Below are 20434 nucleotides of genomic sequence, written 5' to 3'. Positions count from 1 at the left end.
ATAGCCCTGTGGAAGCTTTCAACGCCAGATAGCTACCGGTCAGTCGGGAATCAATATGGAGTGGGCAAATCTACTGTGGGGGCTGCTGTGATGCAAGTAGCCAATGCAATCAAAGATCTGCTGATATCAAGGGTAGTGACTCTGGGAAATGTGCAGGTCATAGTGGATGGCTTTGCTGCAATCGGATTCCCTAACTGTGGTGGGGCCACAGACGGAACCCATATCCCTATCTTGGCACCGGAGCACCAAGCCAGCGAGTACATAAACGGCAAGAGGTACTTTTCAGTAGTGCTGCAAGCACTGGTGGATCACAAGGGACGTTTCACCACCATCAATCAACGTGGGATGGCCAGGAAAGGTACATGACGCTCGTATCTTCAGGAACTCTGGTCTGTTTCAAAAGCTGCAGGAAGGGACTTTCTTCCCAGACCAGAAAATAATCGTTGGGGATGTTGAAATGCCTATAGTTATCCTTGGGGACCCAGCCTACCCCTTAATGCCATGGCTCATGAAGCCATACATAGGCAGCCTGGAGAGTAGTCAGGAGCTGTTCAACTACAGGCTGAGCAAGTGCAGAATGGTGGTAGAATGTGCATTTGGACGTTTAAAAGCGCGCTGGCGCAGTTTACTGACTCGGTTAGACCTCAGCGAAACCAATATTCCCACTGTTATTACTGCTTGCTGTGCGCTACACAATATCTGTGAGAATAAGGGGGAGACGTTTATGGCGGGGTGGGAGGTTGAGGCAAATCACCTGGCTGCTGGTTACGCACAGCCAGACACCAGGGCGGTTAGAAGAGCACAGGAGGGTGCGGTGCGCATCAGAGAAGCTTTGAAAACCAGTTTCATGACTGGCCAGGCTACAGTGTGAAAGTTCTGTTTGTTTCTCCTTGATGAAATGGGCCCCTTGGTACACTCTACTTCCCTGTAAGCTAACCACCCTCTCCACCTCCCTTCGATCACCGCTTGCAGAGGCAATAAAGTCATTGTTGTTTCACATTCATGCATTCTTTATTAATTCATCACACAAATAGGGGGATAATTACCAAGGTAGCCCAGGAGGGGTGGTGGAGGAGGGAAGGACAAGGCCACACAGCACTTTGAAAGTTTAAAACTTGTTGAATGCCAGCCTTCTGTTGCTTGGGCAATCCTCTGGGGTGGAGTGGCTGGGTGGCCGGAGGCCCCCGCACCGCGTTCTTGGGCGTCTGGGTGAGGAGGCTATGGAACTTGGGGAGGAGGGTGGTTGATTACACAGGGGCTATAGTGCTGGTCTGTGCTCCTGCTGCCTTTCCTGCAGCTCAACCATACGCTGGAGCATATTAGTTTGATCCTCCAGCAGCCTCAGCATTGCATCCTGCCTCCTCTCATCACGCTGCTGCCACCTTTCAGCTTCAGCCCTCTCTTCAGCCTGCCACCTCTCCTCCCGGTCATTTTGTGCTTTCCTGCACTCTGACATTGTCTGCCTCCATGCATTCATCTGTGCTATGTCAGTGTGGGAGGATAGCATGAGTTCAGAGACCATTTCAACACGAGTGCGTTTTTTTCGCTTTCTAATCTTTGATAGCCTCTGGAAAGGAGAAGATCCTGTGATCCTTGAAACACATGCAGCTGATGGAGAAAAAAAAAGGGACAGTGGTATTTGAAAAGGCACATTTTATAGAACAATGGGTACACTCTTTCACGGTAAACCTTGCTGTTAACATTACATACATAGCACATGTGCTTTCGTTACAAGGTCGCATTTTGCCTCCCCTCACCGCATGGCTAACAGTGGGGAACATTTCTGTTCAGCTATAGGCAAACAGCCCAGCAGGAACGGGCACCTCTGAATGTCCCCTTAAAAAAAGTACCCTGTTTCAACCAGGTGACCATGAATGATATCACTCTCCTGAGGATAATACAGAGAGATAAAGAATGGATGTTGTTTGAACGCCAGCAAACATACACTGCAATGCTTTGTTCTACAATGATTCCCGAGTACGTGCTACTGGCCTGGAGTGGTAAAGCGTCCTACCATGGTGGACGGAATAAGGCTGCCCTCCCCAGAAACCTTTTGCAAAGGCTTTGGGAATATATCCAGGAGAGCCACGAATGCCAGGGCAAATTAATCATTAAACATGCTGGCTTTTAAACCTTGTATAGTATTTTAAAAGGTATACTCACCAGAGGTCCCTTCTCCACCTGGTGGGTCCGAGAGGCAGCCTTGGGTGGGCTCGGGGGGTACTGGCTCCAGGTCCAGAGTGAGAAACAGTTCCTGGCTGTCGGGAAAACCGGTTTCTCAGCTTGTTTGCTGTGAGCTATCTACAACCTCCTCCTCCTCATCTTCCTCATCCCCAAAACCTGCTTCCGTGTTGCCTCCATCTTCATTGAAGGAGTCAAACAACACGGCTGGGGTAGTGGTGGCTGAACCCCCTAAAATGGCATGCAGCTCATCATAGAAGCGGCGTGTTTGGGGCTCTGACCCGGAGCGGCCGTTGGCCTCTCTGGTTTTCTGGTAGGCTTGCCTCAGCTCCTTAAGTTTCACGCGGCACTGTTTCGGGTCCCTGTTATGACCTCTGTCCTTCATGCCCTGGAAAATTTTCACAAATGTTTTGGCATTTTGAAAACTGGAACGGAGTTCTGATAACATGGATTCCTCTCCCCATACAGTGATCAGATGCCGTACCTCCCGTTCAGTCCATGCTGGAGCTCTTTTGCGATTCTGGAACTCCATCATGGTCACCTCTGCTGATGAGCTCTGCGTGGTCACCTGCAGCTTGCCACACTGGCCAAACAGGAAATTGAAATTCAAAAGTTCGCGGGCCTTTTCCTATCTACCTGGTCAGTGCATCTGAGTTGAGAGTGTTTTCCAGAGCGGTCACAATGTAGCACTTTGGGATAGCTCCCAGAGGCCAATACCATCTAATTGCATCCACAGTACCCCAAATTTGACCCAGCAAAACCGATTTCAGCGCTAATCCCCTTGTTGGGGGTGGAGTAAGGAAATCGATTTTAAGAGCCCTTTAAGTCAAAAAAAAGGGCTTCCTCATGTGGACTGGTGCAGGGTTACATCGATTTAATGCTGCTAAATTCGACCTCAATGCCTAGTGTAGACCAGGGCTAAAGCACTACTGTAGTGCTGTACATGACAACAAGCCCTTATATACACTCCTCTCCCCTCCCCCCCAGTCTGATGGCAATACAGCTCACTGGGAGAGGACACCTTTTGTCTGTGATTCTCAATTGAGACTGTGAAGAGAGAATAGGTTCCGGAAACTCTTTGCCTTTCAGCCCTTCTCCTTAGTGGTTACCGGATTCTCTGTTCTTTGGAGACATCTCCATAAAATTATTTGTGCAACAGTAATCTTAACAAAAAGAAGATTTATTAAAAACAGAAAATGAAATTAAAAGAAAAGAAATGGTTTGTGTAACATCTAGATAAACTAATATCTCATAAACTAAACTATAGAAGGCATTTTCAGTTTAGTTGTAGAGAAAAAAGAGAAAAATAAATAGCTCAGATTTCTTGAAAGCAATCCTCTCTGTTCAGCCAGTCAGTTTCTCTTGTTGATCAGATAGCATCAATCCTCTTTGTGGCCAGAGAATTCTCTTATTGAGCCCCCTGATCCAGAGCTACTTCCACCACTTTCCAAATAACTTTTGTCCAGTTAGCTACAAATACATTAGAATTTGGACTCATCATTTTTTCTAGGACATGGATTTTTGAAGATACAGAATTCCTTTTTTGATAATTAATAGCCATCTTTCAAATGCTTAGCCTAGTTCAGATATCACTTTTCACAAGCCACCTTGTCTAATTGTTTCTAGTTACAGTGAAGTTTCTTGTTAAAACTCCCTAAGCAATTTTTTTTTGCCAAGAAACACTAACTGTGGGTATGGTCCCCAGGCCCTCTGTCAAAGTATTGCCGTGTACTTTCTCATTTCAAGAATTTTTAATGAGTTATGAGCACAAAACAACAAGCCCAAGACAGTTCTCTCACAGGGCCCTTGTGCATCTCTGTAGTGACCCCTGCCTATTTGCTAGCCTACCATATAGTGATTTTTAACAGGTTCCAGCTTGTCTACTTGATTGGTTCCTGTGGTATATTGAAGCATGTAGGGAAGGATGTGATCTGGGTCTTCAGTACTCAGTCTACAAAAGAGCCAATGTTGAGCAAGGTGGGTTGCAGCCTGCTGTGCCTCCCTCTGTGCTTGGTTGTTGTGTGTTAGATTTCTGTATTCTGAGAAATAAAGTGGTGTTACATTGCAATCTTTCGGGAATAATATTGTTTGTTTCTGGATTTGGATCACTTGAAAATTATCTTGTTCTGTTCATTCCCTTTGGGCCACTGTTGAAAGACAGGATACTGGGCTAGATGGGCCTTTGGTCTGACCCAGTATGACCGTTCTTATGTTCTAATTCTTTGTGTATGCTATAAATATAACAGTTTTATATGATGGCAAAGCCTTGCAGAAAGGGACTGAAGGGGACTCAGGAAATGTCTATGTGGTAGGGTAATACACACAATGGGGGGTGTGATTTCTAAAGTGCCCTAACATATTGTGCATATGCCATTCCATTACTGGTGTGTATGTGCCTCATATAGTAAAGATAGGAGTCTTTTCAGCCATCAGGACCCAATCCTTAGAGCTCCAGCATGGTCCAGCCAATTCTGGTTCACAAATCTATTGAGTCTCTCAGTATCTTAGTTCAGGACCTTACCTCTGCTTCCAGACCTACTGTGTAAGAACCAGGAACAGATTCTACACCTGAACCTAGCATCCCTGCACCTCACTGCATGCAGGCTGGATGGATGTCATTGGTAGAGCAGGCCTGCTCTTCTTCAGTTATGGAAGTTATGATAAGCAGTAGAAAGGATAATACAAACTTACCTGTCAAAATGGACAAGGTTCTCTCATTGGTGCCAGTGGAAAGAATTGATTCCACAGTACCCTTCAATCATGCAGACTCTCGATTTACTCAAACTCAAGATGAAGAATCTGTCTCTTAGCTTAATTATGGCACACCTAGTGGTGATCTCAGTTTGCCACCTACTGATTGAGGATCATATGACCATAGTAAGGTTCTTGAGAGTCCTAAGTAAAGTATTCCCACCTGTCAAAGAACCAATTCGGGACTTGAAATCTAGAGCTCACAGCACTCATGTGACTCATCTTCAAGCCCCTGGTTGCCTCTTCTCTATTACACCTGTCAGTGAAAATGAAATTTTTGATAGTGATAAGTTTGGCCAAAAGAGTAGGAAAGATTCAAGTGTTTATGACTGACCCCTCTGTATACAGTATTCTACCCAGATAAAGTATTAATGAAGACATATCGTAAATTCCTTCCTAAAGTAGTCACAGGTTTCCATCTTAATCAACCAATATACCTACCAGGATTCTTTCAAAAATCTCATGCATCCAAATCTGAGGCAATCTTGCATACATTAGATGTGAGGAGAGCCTACTACCTGAATAGAATGAAAGTTGTATAAAACATTGCTAAACTTGTTTGTCTTCACTGAGGCAAGGATGAAGGGCTCTGCAGTTCCAGTCCAGAGACAGTGTAATGGGATTTCTGATTGTATTAAAACGTGATGAGGTGGCCAAGGTAGAGACACCAGCTACGATCAGGGCCCCTCCACCAACAATGCAAATTGTGTCAGCAGCATCACTGTGAAACTTAATATCTGACATTTGTAAAATTGCTGCTTGTGTGTGAATCCACATGTTCACTTGATATTATACCCCAATAGAAGCCCCTAAATCCAACACTACATTTTAATAGTTATTTTGTTAACTACTTCAAGCTTCTGCCTCCTAAATATAACTGCTTGGGAGTCACCATCAGTGGAATGGGCATATAGACAATCACTCAAAGGAGAAAGGAAAGTTATCCATGTACAGTAACTGGAGTTTGAGATCTATTATCTATATGTACATTCCACAACCTGCCCTTTCATCCCCTGTACCTCAGAGACCTCTTGTAAGGGATTCTGCATTGAGAAGGAACCAAATGGTGGAGAAGCATGAGAACTGAAGAGCACATGTATGCCCTACAAGTACTGCTGGCCAAAAAGAGTTCCATCTCTACTACGAGGACGCGTGCACATCATCAATGGAATGCACAAATGCACAACACCGCTTGAAGAACTCCAGTTACTTTATATGGTAAGTAGTTTCCCTTCCCTAATGTGCTTTAATGGAGTGCTGTTTGTAAAACAGTGCTGTGTTAAAGTGAACCAGGAAACTTCTAGTGTTCAATACATTAGTGCACTTTGGAAATCACACTCCCATAATTGCACATTACCCCACTGCGTAGACAAACCCTAAGTTACAATTTATGTTCTCCAGAACCCTGCCTAATTATATCTGAGCTAGCCATGGTGCAGGCATGTAAAGAGCTTATTAGTAAAAATTATGGATAGTCAATTTATGTGCTTCTGTATGCTCAGTGCTGTTGACATACCATGTTCCTCATTCCGAAAAGCTCCTGTGAAGTTTTTTCCTTCAACTGTGAATTTATTGTGTTGCAAGTGTTGCCATTAAATTTTATTTATATATATATGTGTGTGTGTATATGTATATGTGTATGTGTGTATATATATATATATATATATATATATATATATATATATATATATATATATATATTACACACAATTAAATGGGAATCTGAATGGTTGGGAACCTCTGTTGCTTTTTAAACAAAAGTATGGTAGTCAAACCTTTTTGAAGAATTTGACAAAAGCTGATTGTGCGTGTTTGTGTGGTTTTGTTTATTTAGGATCATATATTGGCTTTGTAAACACTATCACATATCAAGCAAGACAGATGAACTCCAGCCTTGTGTGCACTTTCAGTTAGCCTACAAGATGCAATTTAGTATGAATCCCAGGCAGCTTTGGAAGTGAAAGAGAAGTTTGAGATCTCTGGCAGGAAGCTGAACGTGATGACGGCCTGGTCTATGGTGGAGAAGTTGAAAATGGAGAAGAGGCATTCCAAAGAAGAGAGGAATGTAGAACAGGATTCTGGGGACTGCAGTGCTGAATCTGAGGAATGGACAAGCTCAGAAAGTGAGCCTGACCAACCATGCTTCAAGAACAGCTGTAGCAATATTCAGTGGAGGAAAAAAGACATTTCTACTAAACCACATAGGCAACTCTGTCGCTCTCCTTGCCTGGATCGTCCAAGTTTCTCACAGAGCAGTATCCTTCAGGACTTGAAACTGGAAGAGTGTAAAATAAACTTGGACAAGGAATACCAGGCTAAAATGGATTTTGCTTTAAAGCTTGGGTATGCTGGAGATCAGATCCAGGCAGTGCTGAACAAGTTGGGAGCGGATGCTCTAATCAATGATATTTTGGCAGAACTCGTGAGACTTGGCAACAAGGGTGAATCAGAGGGACAAGGCAGTGTCGGCAGTAGTAGTGGTACTCTGGTGCCCAGGGGTCCTTGCCCAAAGGAAATGGCCAGCCCTGAACTGTCACTTGAAGATGAAGTAGTGGATAACACTGACAACTTAAGACCAATTGTCATTGATGGAAGTAACGTGGCTATGAGGTAGGCCTCAGTGTTAGCATTTTTTTAAATAATACACCATTATGTTTATATACAAATATTCAGTTTGAATGACAAAATCATGTTATGTTGACTATATGCTCCTGTTTAACATCTGGTTTCTTTCATGCACTGTTGATGCTCCTTTTGCAATCCCTACCCCATAAATCAACTCCCTCTATATCATTATTTTTTGCAGTCCTCTGGTCCATTAAATCTATTAACCAATAAATAAGAGTTTAGTTATACTGCAGCAAAGGTTTTGTTTTTTAGTTTTTGAAAGACTTTATCAGTCTTGTTCTAAAATATCTAATGGCAGCTTGGACATCCGAGTGGGTGGAAGAGTTATTTTAAAAGAAGCTTGATAGCCAAGACGGGTGGTCTCAGCTAAGAGTGCCTTTTCAATATATAGTGCTTACCATTGGGAAAGGATCTTGCATGGAAGGGCGGGGGGACAGTACAGCCATGCCAGAGGAGCTACTGGTGTGGGGCTGCCCTCCTTTTGCCTGAAATCAGTATCCGGCACAGTGGGAGGACAGAGGCCCCCCCAAGTAATGTGGTACGGGGAGTGGATGGGAAGAGCGCGGGGTCCTGCGCTGGGGGCACAGAGAAGTCACGTTGGGAGCTCATGTGCCCCTCCTTTAGCTGATGACCCCCTTTATGTCCCTCCCATGAGTCACCCACCTTCCCCACCCCTCAATCCTTCACAGGAAGGTGCCCCCCCCCCGGTTGTCAGCCCCCTGGTGGCAGCAGCAGCACAAAACTAAGCCTAGGAATAGGGCATTAAGTCTGCTGTGAAAATTGATATTTGTCAATGTCACTTTTAACATTGCCATCCTTACTTCTACGCTGCAGCTGGTGCAGTGCTGCCTTCAGAGCTGTGTGCCTGTCCAGCAGCCCCTGCTCTCTGTTCTGCCTTCAGAGCTGGGCAGTTGTATATGTAACTTTTTGGAGGAGAGGGGGTGTAAATGACTACAGACATAAAGAAGGAGGGCCTGATCAAATAAGTTTGAGAACTACCGGTATAGACCAGTTCAGATAGAAATATTATTTTCAAATTGATGGTATTCCTTTAACCAACATATGGTAAGAAGTAAAATAGTAAATATTTTTCATGTTTGTTTCTTGGACAACGTAGCTAAACTGCTAAATAAGTTACATATTTAGGGCCATATTCTGTCCTGGTAAAAACAGCACCATCTCCCCAGTTTAAATACTTTGATAAACAGAGCTGAACTTGGTGCTTAGACTCCCTTTGCTGGTCCCTATGCAGCAAGCTCTTTAAGAGTAGATTTTCATTTTGAGGTGAACGCATGGGATTAACGTTCAAATGTTTAGCTTTGGTCTGGTATTTTCCCCAAACTATCAAAGATATCCAGTCAAATATAGAGAACTTGCCCAGAAATAGGACCACATGATTTTCAGTCACTGACTTTGCTTTCGACACTCTCCTCCAGTGGCTTTTTATCAAAGAGAGGTATGTGCATTTGTTCTAGTATTTCACTTGATATTTTTTCACAGAGCTTCATATTGTGTGTTTTTGGACTATGTTGATCAGCTATCGTTTTAATTATGATATTAGTATTAGCGAAACAGACCATTTGCAAACATCTGTTTCTCTATACAGTAGAACCTCAGAGTTAAGAATACCAGAGTTACGAACTGACCGGTCAACCACACACCTCATTTGGAACCGGAAGTACACAATCAAGCAGCAGCAGAGACCAAAAAAAAAAAAAGCTAATACAATACAGTACTGTGTTAAACATAAACTACTTAAAAATAAGGGGGAAAGTTTTTTTTAAAAAAAAAAAATTTGACAAGGTCAGGAAACTTTCTGTGCTTGTTTCATTTAAATTAAGATGGTTAAAGGCAGCATTTTTCTTCTGCATAGTAAAGTTTCAAAGCTGTATTAAATCATTGTTCAGCTGTAAACTTTTGAAAATACAATCATAACATTTTGTTCAGAGTAATGAACAACCTCCATTCCCAAGGTGCTCATAATTATGAGGTTCTACTCTTACATTTGACATGAAAGAGGATGTCTTGATGCGCTTTTTATATTTCATGGCACTGCCTTTGTCTTTCCCTAAAACTGTAGTTTTAACAAAGGTTAAGATTCATAAAGATAGCTCATAAACAGTTTCCTTTATTCCTTCCCCCAAAAACAGTTTCATAAAACTTTTTAATACTAATTCTACAGTATATTCTATAAAGCCTGTGAGATATTTGACAACACACCTATGCATAAGGGCAACCCCCCCCCCCTCCCCAAACTACACAAAATGACAAATCTGCAGGGAACATTTTGTTTTCAAGACATTGACTGAAGTATGTTTCCAGGTGTGGTGCACATGTGCTCTAAGGAAGTGGCAAGGTGTGTATTTCAGTGCATGCTGTCTTATTAGTTTGCAGAAGACAGAACATGATTAACAGATTTCTTTAGTTAGTACCAATTTGCCCTGGCTTTAACTCAGTGTTTCCAGAACTTCTGAAAGCTAAGTGACCACTGCTCTCCTTCTCCTTCAGGAAAATGAAATCAATTGCACCCCCTGCAATTTCTCCCCTGCAACTCCAGATTGTAGTGTTAAAAGTGTACACATCTTAATTTATCTATCTTTCATTCTCTCCCTCTCCCAATAGTCTTAAATGCCCCCTTGCTCCCTCCTCCACACTTTGGGAAATGGACTTTTCATAATGTGATACCTCTCATCACCTATGCTTTGATGAGCACTAAAATAGTTAATGATGTTGATGTTGAGGGTGAGATTCTGTGTTCCTGTGAGATTCATGTTTGTGTATACAGAGACTAGGCAAAGGCCCAAATGTAAATTTTGACCCACTATGTAATATTTTTGTTGAACAATACACCACAAGTGTTTTGTAAATCAATACACTATGAAGTAATAATTGGAATGTGGAAAATAAAAGCTGTGCCATTAATAGCAAGTTTTATCTTTGCAACTGTGCAGCTCTATAATGAAATACTAATTTTCTAATGTAAATGTGCACTGCCCAACCCAGCTATGTAATGTTAATTGTCAGTATTGGCTAATTAGAGAATCAAAGCAGTATTCCTAAAATTCAGTTGCCAGAATATCAGGAACTGGCAAAATTAGTAGCAGTTCATGATTGCTTGATTGCTGCTTGATAACCCAACTAAATTTCTAAAAACTGCATTAATTTCAATGGACTGTTTATCTTTTGGAGTTTGTGGCTACTTGTATGTGGCCTAAACAATCACTGGGTTGTCAGTTTGGAAGGTGCAGGCTTAATGGGAAAACCCTAAATGAGGAATGTTTTGGCTTACAGCTCTGATTTGTAAAAAGCCTGATGTTTGAAAGTATATGGCAATTGGTGAATCACCATCCAAGTTATTTTATCAAATATATTCAAGTGATGTTTTTAATTTTGCTCAGAATTTTGTAGTACCCTTGTATAGTAGTTTAGCACCAAAGACTGATTTTAAGCAGTCATTAGCAAGTAAAGTACTTGCAGACTTTTACAGTTTATGCTCTTCTACTGAGTGGGTATAGTAGTGGTGTGGGTGTCCAGGCACTACTATTTATCATCTTTTTTACAAGCATATATCACTTTTTTCACTCTAACCAAGTAGCTTATAAGAAATCTGGAGTTGTACATCTGTGAATTGCACATACACAGTGGGTAAAAAAAAAAGTGAATCATCATACCCCTAACTGAAATACCTCAAAATACCTTTTTAAATGCAAATATAAAACAGACAGTACATTGAAATAAATTTACTTTTCCAAAATGCAGGATCTGGTCTGGGTTCTCACATACAACCAAAATACCAGTGAGTGAGATGTAATAGATTTCCGAAGTTCTCTTATTTTTCTACCCCATCTGGCCTCTCTTCTCCATAAAACACATTTAAAAAGTGTGCAGTTAAGATGTTTTCTACAATAAAATAATCAGAATTGTTACATATGAAATCCAGATAAATTTCCAATATTCCTATATATACACACACACTGTAAAATTAGGTCACTGGTGAGAAATTAATCTACTGATCAAAGAAAATACTAAGGCCCTGATTCAGGATAGCACAAAGCATAATTTAAAGTTAATTCTCACTGACTTCCATAGGATTTTATTTGCAGTGCTGACTAGGGGGCTCTTCTGAATTGGGCATGAAAGGCCTATAACATCACTTAAAGATTTAGGACCTGTTCCTGCAATTCACTGCCTATTGTGTAATGTAGCGGTACATCCGTGAACACAGTGAGTTGCACAATCAGGACCTTAAATGATTTTCAGAAAACTGTTCAAAAATCCATATTTCTCTAAAACTAACATGTTGCCATTTTCAAAAGTGAATCAAGTTAGTAGAAAGAGAAGGAATACTTAGGGCACCTTAGAAACTAACAAATTTATTTGAGCATAAGCTTTCGTGAGCTATAGCTCACTTCATCGGATGATGAAAGCTTATGCTCAAATAAATTTGCTAGTCTCTAAGGTGCCACAAGTACTCCTTTTCTTATTGCGGATACAGACTAACATGACTGCTACTCTGAAACCTGTTAAGTTTGTAGAGTGATTTAAAGATGCTTCATCTGAATTGTATGCTATTGAAATACGACTTGATTCACTAACAGAGTATACTATAATCTTTGAAAAATACTTGACGTTTCATTCCCTTTTTAAAAAAAAATCATTTCCAAAAAGAGTAATTTTTATCAAACTCTTTTGCTATTGGTAAAATCTCCTATTTGTTCTTTTTGTGTATAGGTATTATAAAATGCCTATACCATGGCGGTAAGCATCATTAGCTAGTTCTTTGTTGTCATTTGCTAACTCTTTCTGATCCTAGTTTAAATGAATACTTTGCCATATTTTTAAGCCATGGGAATAAAGAAGAATTTTCCTGTCGGGGGATTCAGCTCGCTGTTGAATGGTTTCTGGAGAAAGGACACAAAGATATCACTGTATTTGTACCTGCGTGGAGAAAAGAGCAGTCTCGACCTGATGCACCAATTACAGGTAGCATTTCAAAAAGATTTATTTTCATCCTGTGGTAAAATAATTGTATTATTACAAGATTGTAGCAAAAAAAATTGTTTCTTGGTTTAAAAGGATTATTTTAAGCATGGAGCAAATACTTTGAGGCAATGTTAATTCAGTAAAATGATATTTTGTCTTTCATCCCAAAAGATACAACAGCTTCATAAACTTACATGTATGTCACTACTGAAATAGTCAATTTTTGGGTGGAGGATGGCGACCTGAAGGCTCAGCACTCAAATTGAAACTGCTAGTTAAAGTCTATTATAAGTACCTGCAAGTAGGAATAATACAGGTTTTTCTAATACTGATAAAATACATTTCTGTACTGTGGAGAGAAATATTATTTCCTCCCAATGACAAGGATTTTAGAAATATAAGAATATTGGCCTGACTCCACCTGCTTTATAGTGGCCAAGTAGCCCAGGATTCCTCTGACAGAGGTGGAATCCTTGGATGGTGATGTAGAGCAAGCATAGACTTTGGCCCACAGTATTTACATATGTTTATTGAGCCAGGAGAAGCAGGTTGATTGTACAGTGCTGGTGGAATGGGAGTGGGTGAGAAGCCTGAATATTTGTGAAGTGCTTTGAAATCCCTGGAGGAAAAGTGCCATATAAGCGTAGGTACTTACATTTCCCCCCATGATCATATTGAGTGCAAAGTATTATTGTTAGTCAGGAACTATTGAACTCCCTTTCCAATATAAAGTTAAAAAACAACAACCAAAAAACCGTTTTTAGTGAAAACTTGGAGTGGCTTGTTTCTTAATGCAGTTATTTAAACTATCTAAACTTATCTTGCAGATCAAGAAATTTTACGTAAATTGGAGAAAGAAAAAATTCTTGTCTTCACCCCATCTCGGCGAGTTCAGGGAAGAAGGGTGGTCTGCTATGATGACCGGTTCATAGTAAAACTGGCTTTTGACTCAGATGGCATCATTGTGTCAAATGACAATTATCGGGATCTTCAGAATGAAAAGCCAGAGTGGAAGAAATTCATAGAGGAACGCCTGCTAATGTATTCTTTTGTGAATGACAAGTATGTTCTTTCTTCATATTGTGGAATTTACAGTTAAAGTTCACAGTGGAAAGTGAAATTCATATTTCATCGGGGTTTTTTGTTGTTCCCCCCCGCCAGATTTATGCCTCCTGATGATCCTTTAGGACGTCATGGTCCAAGCCTTGAAAATTTCCTAAGAAAAAGGCCTGTTATTCCTGAACATAAAAAACAACCATGCCCTTACGGTAGGTTCACAACAGTCAGATTGAGTTCTGTGTACAAGGGGAGACTTAGTAAAAAGTTAATATCATGTAATTAGACTTCCCTTAAGTTTTTAAAACCAGAAACTGGCTTATTTTACTTGTTAGCATCCAGATTGGACGCTAGCTTCTATCTACGCGTTTTCTGGTTGTTGTTGTTAAAGAAACATATATAGCAGAGCACTTGGGATAGGAAAATAGTTCAAAAATTTAAGACACTTAGGTTTTCAACTGTGAAGCCCTGGGTCCAAGTTCATAGTGGATATTTATCCACATTAAAAAGCTATTTTGTATAGGTTTTACTCAAAGGAGAAGTCCTGTACTGTATAAATTCTGGGATAGAGATATTCTTTTGTCTTGTACAGCAATGAGCAGATTATCAGTGCTTAACAATTATAATATGAGGGAGAGCACCACAGTTCATAGTTGAGCTGTGAGCAGGAGACATGCTCAGCAGCTGCCCTCATAGATACAAAACTCCAGATTACTCTATCATAGGCGCCGACTCCATGGGTGCTCCGGTGTTGGAGCATGCACAGGAAAAAAATAGTGTGTGTTTAGCATACACCAGCGGCCCCCTCCCCCAGTGCCTGCTGCCAATCAGCTGTAAAGTGGTGGGCGGGAGGAGCCTGGGGGTTGGGGGGAGGAAGCGGAGAGGAGGTGGGAAGAGGTGGAGCGAGGGTGGGGTCTTGGGGAAAGTGGTGGTTTGGGGGCGGGGCCTCAGCAGAGCAGGGGTGGAGTACCTCCAGAAAAATGAAAGTCGGTGCCTGTGCTCTTCTCAGTTCTTTATTTTCATAAGCATCTACTTTCACACTACAACTCAAAAAGTAGTTAAAATAATACAGTAGTGAACACTGAATCTTTTTGTTTAGCTCATTAGAGAGACACGTTGGGGTGAGGCAATAACTTTTATTGGACTAACTTCTGTTGAAGAAAGAAAAAAGCTTTTGAGATGCACGGAGCTCTTCTTCAGGTCTGGGAAGGTACTCCCAGCCTCACAGCAAAATGCAAGTGGAACAGATTGTTTAGCATAAGTAGTTAGCACATATTGTAAGGGACTGTTCAAGGCAGAGTGGCCCATTAACACCTCTACAGGCGTGAGACAAAAAGAAGGGGTTAGTGGGTTATAGATTGTTTAGCTTACTGTAATATAGCTTTCTGTGGGATTGATTGTTTTTGACATGTTTAATTTGGAGACTTCTTTTGCAGGCAAAAAATGCACTTACGGACACAAATGTAAATATTACCATCCAGAACGCGCAAATCAGCCTCAGAGGTCAGTAGCAGATGAGCTTCGAATAAGTGCCAAATTGTCTGCTGTGAAAACTATGAGTGAGGGAGCTTTGGCCAAATGTGGCACAGGATCTTCCATTTCCAAAGGAGATATCAATTCTGAAGTGAAACGCATTGCCCCCAAACGCCAGTCAGACCCAAGCATTAGATCAGTTGCTGTGGAACCTGAGGAAAGGCTATCAGTAGCTCGGAAGTCAGAAGCCAACTCTGTCCCTTCTCTTGTTTCTGCATTAAGTGTACCAACAATCCCTCCTTCAAAGAGCCATGCTGTTGGTGCATTAAATACTCGTTCTGCAAGCAGCCCTGTACCAGGTTCATCGCAATTTACTCATCAAAAATCCTCACTAGAACACATGGCCAGTGTGCAGTATCCTCCCATACTGGTCACCAATAGCCATGGCACTTCTGTTAGCTATACAGATCAGTATCCCAAATATGAATCTTTAGGAGACCATGGCTACTATTCCATGCTCAGTGATTTCTCCAATTTGAGCATAAGCAGTATGCGTAACACAGATTATTATGGAGCTGATGCAGACCAAGGGATGTACTCTAGAAATTCAAGCCCCTGTCCTGACAATCGCTTAAGCCATACAAGTAATGATTCTTATTCCTCTTACAATGATTTGTATCTGGGTGTAGCAGATACCAGAGCAGAAGACAATGTGAAGGTCCACAGACTTTCATCCCAAAATCGTCTTCAGCCTTTTTCCCATAGTTACCATGAAGCCTTAACTAGAGTTCAGAGTTATGGAACTGAAGAGCCTAAACAACTCCCTCGCAAACAGTCTGTTTCACATTTAGCACTGCATGTCCAGCATCCAGTTGTTGGAGCACGGTCCAGTTGTCCAGGAGACTACCCAGTGCCTCAGAGTGTTCATCCATCAGCCACTGCACAGCCAAGTCGTGCCTTGGTGATGACAAGAATGGACAGTATTTCTGACTCGCGGCTTTATGAAAGTAACCCTATGCGGCAGAGAAGGCCACCCCTCTGTCGAGAGCAGCATGCTAGTTGGGATCCATTACCATGTGCTGCTGATACTTACGCTTACCATTCCTATCCACTGAGCAACAATCTCATGCAACCATGTTATGAACCTGTAATGGTAAGAAGCATGCCTGAAAAGATGGAGCAACTGTGGAGGAATCCCTGGATTGGGGTATGTGGAGAGCCACGGGAACAGCATATTATTCCAGAACATCAGTATCAGACATACAAGAATCTCTGCAATATTTTCCCTGCCGGTATTGTCCTCTCGGTAATGGAGAAAAATCCCCATATGACAGACGCACAACAGCTGGCAGCTATGATTGTTGCCAAATTGAGAACAGGGCGTTAAAATGTTAGAGCCTTTTTTTGAGCTCTTAAGGACAAATAGTATTGAGTGTATAGTGGGCAGGATTTGGAGGAAAAATTAAAAATAAGGGAAGTGGGCAAATCTATTGTAAATATTTTCTAATTCTGTGGTATAAAATTCTGTACCCTATAGCAATCATTAAATATATGTGTGAGACACTATATAAAAGCAGATTGTATTGTAAATATAATGAATATTTTAGGATTTCAAAAATAGGGCATTTTAAAGGTATTTTACAGGAAGTGCATACATTTTTGCATGAATATATAATTTAACTAAGAACTACAAGGTTACACTTTCAGAGTCTAAAGCTGTTCATTCAAAACTATTGTTAGCAATTATATTGCATGTATCAATGTATAGTTTCAATTTGATTATAAATATATAATTGGCTTTTCAAAATATGTTCTATACATTCTGGGATCATAAGACTTTGGCTTTGACACTGCATTCCTCTGGGTCAAATATTTTTTTAAATGGGATGACTTGCCAACAATTAAAATAATCCTCCGTTTGTAAAACAAACCTGATCTATTCCCTTTTTCACTTTTAAATGTCAACATAATTGGTATCTCTTAGCTTTGAAATCTATCCACCCAGGGCTTGATCCTGTAAGGTGCTGAGCACTTTGGCCCCAATTCACCATTGGCTCCAATCCAGCAAAGCATTTAGGCAAAAGTGCTCAGAATCTTTCAGGATTGAGTCCCAATTCAATGTTAAAAGTAGGATAAACTGTAGCCTTCCTCTTCAGAAGTACTGATGAGTACGAAATGTACAATAGTACATTTTAAGGGTCACCTGTAGACTGTCACTTTACTTATGCACTGTTCATTACTCACCCTCAAATGGAGGGGAAGGTAGTGGATGTTAATGTGTGAATATCCAGTTTAGTAGAAACTGCAACCCTTCTTTTGTGGCTAGGGATAGTATTTGAAGGGTTAGACTTACACTCCAACAGATGAATAGACAATGTTTAAAAGGGGAGAGGGGCTGGTTCTGAAAAGGGATGCTACATCTTTGGCTTGCTGCAACCTGGCCTACTTTGCACTTCAGGTTGACCCAAAGGTGTGCATTTTCCTCCTGAAGGATTTTAAAGTTTTTATTTTGACAGGCAAGAAAAAAAATTGTGTGTGGCATTGTTTGCGCAACTAGTATTTTGCTCAGGGGTGGGAACCTTTGTAGCTAAATGCCTCCATAAGAGGCGTTTATTTTTTTTTTAAGCTGCACTGAATGGACGCCCTTTTTAAATCGATGTATATTTCAACATTTTGAACCATTACTAACTCGATATGTCTCGAGCTAGGACTTGTTGACTTCTACTGTAGTTTTTTTCATGAAAGTTGAGAAGGCCTGGTTTATGGCCTTTTGTTTCTTCATGAGAAGGTGTGACACTGCCTAAATGTTTCTTACTGTGAAACACACAGAACGTGAGGCTGCAGTCAGGGTTGTTTCTGGTGTTTTGATAATGGCTTGCATGCTGCTTTCTGTTTCTGTTTGTCTGAGGACCAAAGACTACTACATCACTACTTCCACTTGCTACTGTAAAACCTGCATTGATTCTAAGTGTATCTTGTGGGCTATTTATCATGTGCAAAATGTGAAAAAGTTACAGATGCAATTAAAGTAAATATATTAGTATGTTGGATGTTCACACCATTTCACACATGATAAATATTCTAGTGTCCACACAGGTATCTCTCAGGCTACTTACATATTTTGTCATGGCCATATCACTGTGTGTTTAAATTGCATTAACTTGAAGATTGTTTTCTTCATACCTGGAGTATTAAAAATAATTGTTTTAATTAGTTGCAGATCATTGCTATAAATAAAAATAAACTAATCTTCAAAAAGTTAGCATATAACTATAGAAAAATATTTTACTCTTGACCAATTTTCAAAGCATATCTTAACTAGCATTTTATATTTTTAATTTCCAATTACTTCATATTCTCTTCTCTTTTATGGTAAAAGCAGCTGAGAGTAATGCCTCAAATAACCAGAAATGACCTTTTGTTTGTTGATACAAATTGTATCTCTCTTTTTCTTGATTGTATAAAAAAACTGTACAAAAACCATCTCTAGATTAACTTCAGTATTGCATTTTCACCATGTTTGTGACACTGTGTGTCACAGGGAAGTAGCCCATGGGTAATTATGAATCTTTTTATTTAAAATGGGCACTTGTAGTTTTTAGACAAACAAGGACAACTTTTCAAATCCACTTTATTACAGTGTGCACAGATATTGTGTGTACACTTAAAAGCATTATATTACATAAGTTATCTTTAGTCTATTTATTAAACAAATACATTCTTGCAATGGAATTTTATGTAAAAATTGTCAGTGTTAATGAATCATCTGCACATGTTTATAAATAGAACTGTAACAATATAATTGCTGTAGACCTTGCTTAACAGGTTAATTATATATGTATGATTTAGTTTTAAAATGAGGTTTTGTGTACTCACGCTTTCCATCTTGCATGGAATTAAATGTGTTATGTAGAAAAATGTTTTCCTTCTCCCCAACTATACAAACTCTTGCAAGACGGTTTGGTAGAGATGCCTCTCAGCATACTTTATTTGTAATACAGAGCAGAGGTTACTGCATACGGTTTTGGATGGTTTATGGAGATAATGTATCTTGTAGGAATTGTCTAGTCATTTTAACTCTTTCGCTGACTTTAACCTGATAGTAAATTCAGTCTTCTTCAGGGCCTTGTATTTATTAGGAAGGAGTGAGAGTAGAATCCTAGTATAAATCCAGCAAACCCTTTCTCTAAGGCACTTCTTTGAAGGCATTTTTTCTAAAATGAGCCAAGAATGTTTACCTTGTGTAGAAATATGGGAAAAAATGATGAAGTCTTGTAGAAATGGTCTGCAGAATTTTTGCTTAAGTTATTACTCCTCTGAAAAGTAATAATTTATAAACATGGTTTAGTGTCTCTTGATCAGCTAATTTAACTTAGAACATTCAACGATCCACATGTTTTAAGATATCTTCAAATGCCAATTCAAAACACTGATGTTCGTTAACCTTCAGCACTTAAGCTTAGATTTCTTCAAACACAGAAGAGTTGATCCCAAGAAACACACAATCATTATTGTAAATATGAGTTTGTATAAATGCTCTTTTTGAGAGCACAATGTTTAAATACACTTTTAAATTTGTGTAATAGAACAATTCCAGAGTATATATTTAAAAAGGAAAAAAAACTCTAAAGACTAACATAGTCCTAGATAAAGAACAGCAAAAAATAAAACTGGGTGAAATCCTGACCTATTGAAGTCAATATGGCCAAGTTTTCATCCCAGGGCTCCCTAGCTTGCTGGTCTTCATGTTCCTCAGCCATCTTACTTTTATGTAGTTTGTCACTGAAGATATAATTACCTTCAGTTTATTAGGGAACTGAGTAATGATTTGGAATAAACTAAATGTATTTCTGGAATGTTACCTGAAGCTACTTAATGTTTTTTTAAATATCACATTGTATTTAGTATTGTATTAGCTTGTGTATATAGATTATTTGACTACTATTAGTCCTGTTGGCGTACTATTGAGCTACAGTAGTTTGCTTTATCCATTTGTAGAATTAAACGTTACTGTTTAATTGTTGTAAAATTTTATAAAAACTCTTTGGGTTTTTTGGTTGACCCAAATATAATGTAAGTCTCAATGACAAAAAGAGTGAAAATGGACATTAAACCAGTACATGGTCTTCGTAAATCACTGTACTAAGTGTGCAATGCTCTACCTGATGCTGCATGTAATGCATTCACTAGCATGGCTGTATTTTTAGCTTTTTGTAAAGTTTTGAATAATTTAACTGTTTTTAAAATGCAAAGAATGTGTATGGTTGATAAGAACAAACTGTAAAGCAGACTGACTAAATAACTTATCACCAACATATATTTTTTATTATTTTTTTTAAAGCCAGTTTGCCTCTGAAAATGT

At 39.9% G+C, this 20434-nt stretch overlaps 1 protein-coding gene and 1 long non-coding RNA gene across 11 annotated transcripts in view; one reads left to right on the top strand and one right to left on the bottom strand.

Annotated features, from left to right (window-relative positions):
* The window catches only part of LOC122455653, a 31948-nt gene extending 13625 nt beyond the window's left edge, over positions 1–18323 (bottom strand). Inside the window, exons 1-3 of one of the 2 annotated variants that reach the window (XR_006274015.1) lie at positions 18189–18323; positions 12738–12838; positions 12499–12572 (exon numbers count right to left, since the gene is read on the bottom strand). This is a non-coding gene — a long non-coding RNA (uncharacterized LOC122455653). Of the gene's footprint in view, positions 1–12433; positions 12573–12737; positions 12839–18188 lie in introns of those variants that run through there. The other variant, XR_006274014.1, reaches the window with a different exon arrangement.
* Positions 1–19686, top strand: part of ZC3H12B (zinc finger CCCH-type containing 12B) — an 88339-nt gene extending 68653 nt beyond the window's left edge. For 5 of the 9 annotated variants that reach the window (XM_038417161.2, XM_038417158.2, XM_043491712.1 and 2 more), the window contains 5 exons: positions 6767–7542; positions 12404–12543; positions 13371–13605; positions 13705–13811; positions 15036–19686. In XM_038417161.2, the coding sequence (XP_038273089.1) occupies positions 6932–7542; positions 12404–12543; positions 13371–13605; positions 13705–13811; positions 15036–16459 (2517 nt within the window). In that variant the 5' untranslated portion in view covers positions 6767–6931 and the 3' untranslated portion in view covers positions 16460–19686. Of the gene's footprint in view, positions 1–3105; positions 6151–6766; positions 7543–12403; positions 12544–13370; positions 13606–13704; positions 13812–15035 lie in introns of those variants that run through there. The other 4 variants (XM_043491711.1, XM_038417156.2, XM_043491713.1 and 1 more) reach the window with 3 other exon arrangements.
* Positions 19687–20434: the final 748 nt, after the last annotated feature.

The sequence above is a fragment of the Dermochelys coriacea genome, chromosome 9, assembly GCF_009764565.3.
Source record: "Dermochelys coriacea isolate rDerCor1 chromosome 9, rDerCor1.pri.v4, whole genome shotgun sequence".
NCBI lineage: Eukaryota > Metazoa > Chordata > Testudines > Dermochelyidae > Dermochelys > Dermochelys coriacea.
Note: the sequence above shows the minus strand (reverse complement) of the source record. Positions and strands in the feature narration are given on the sequence as shown.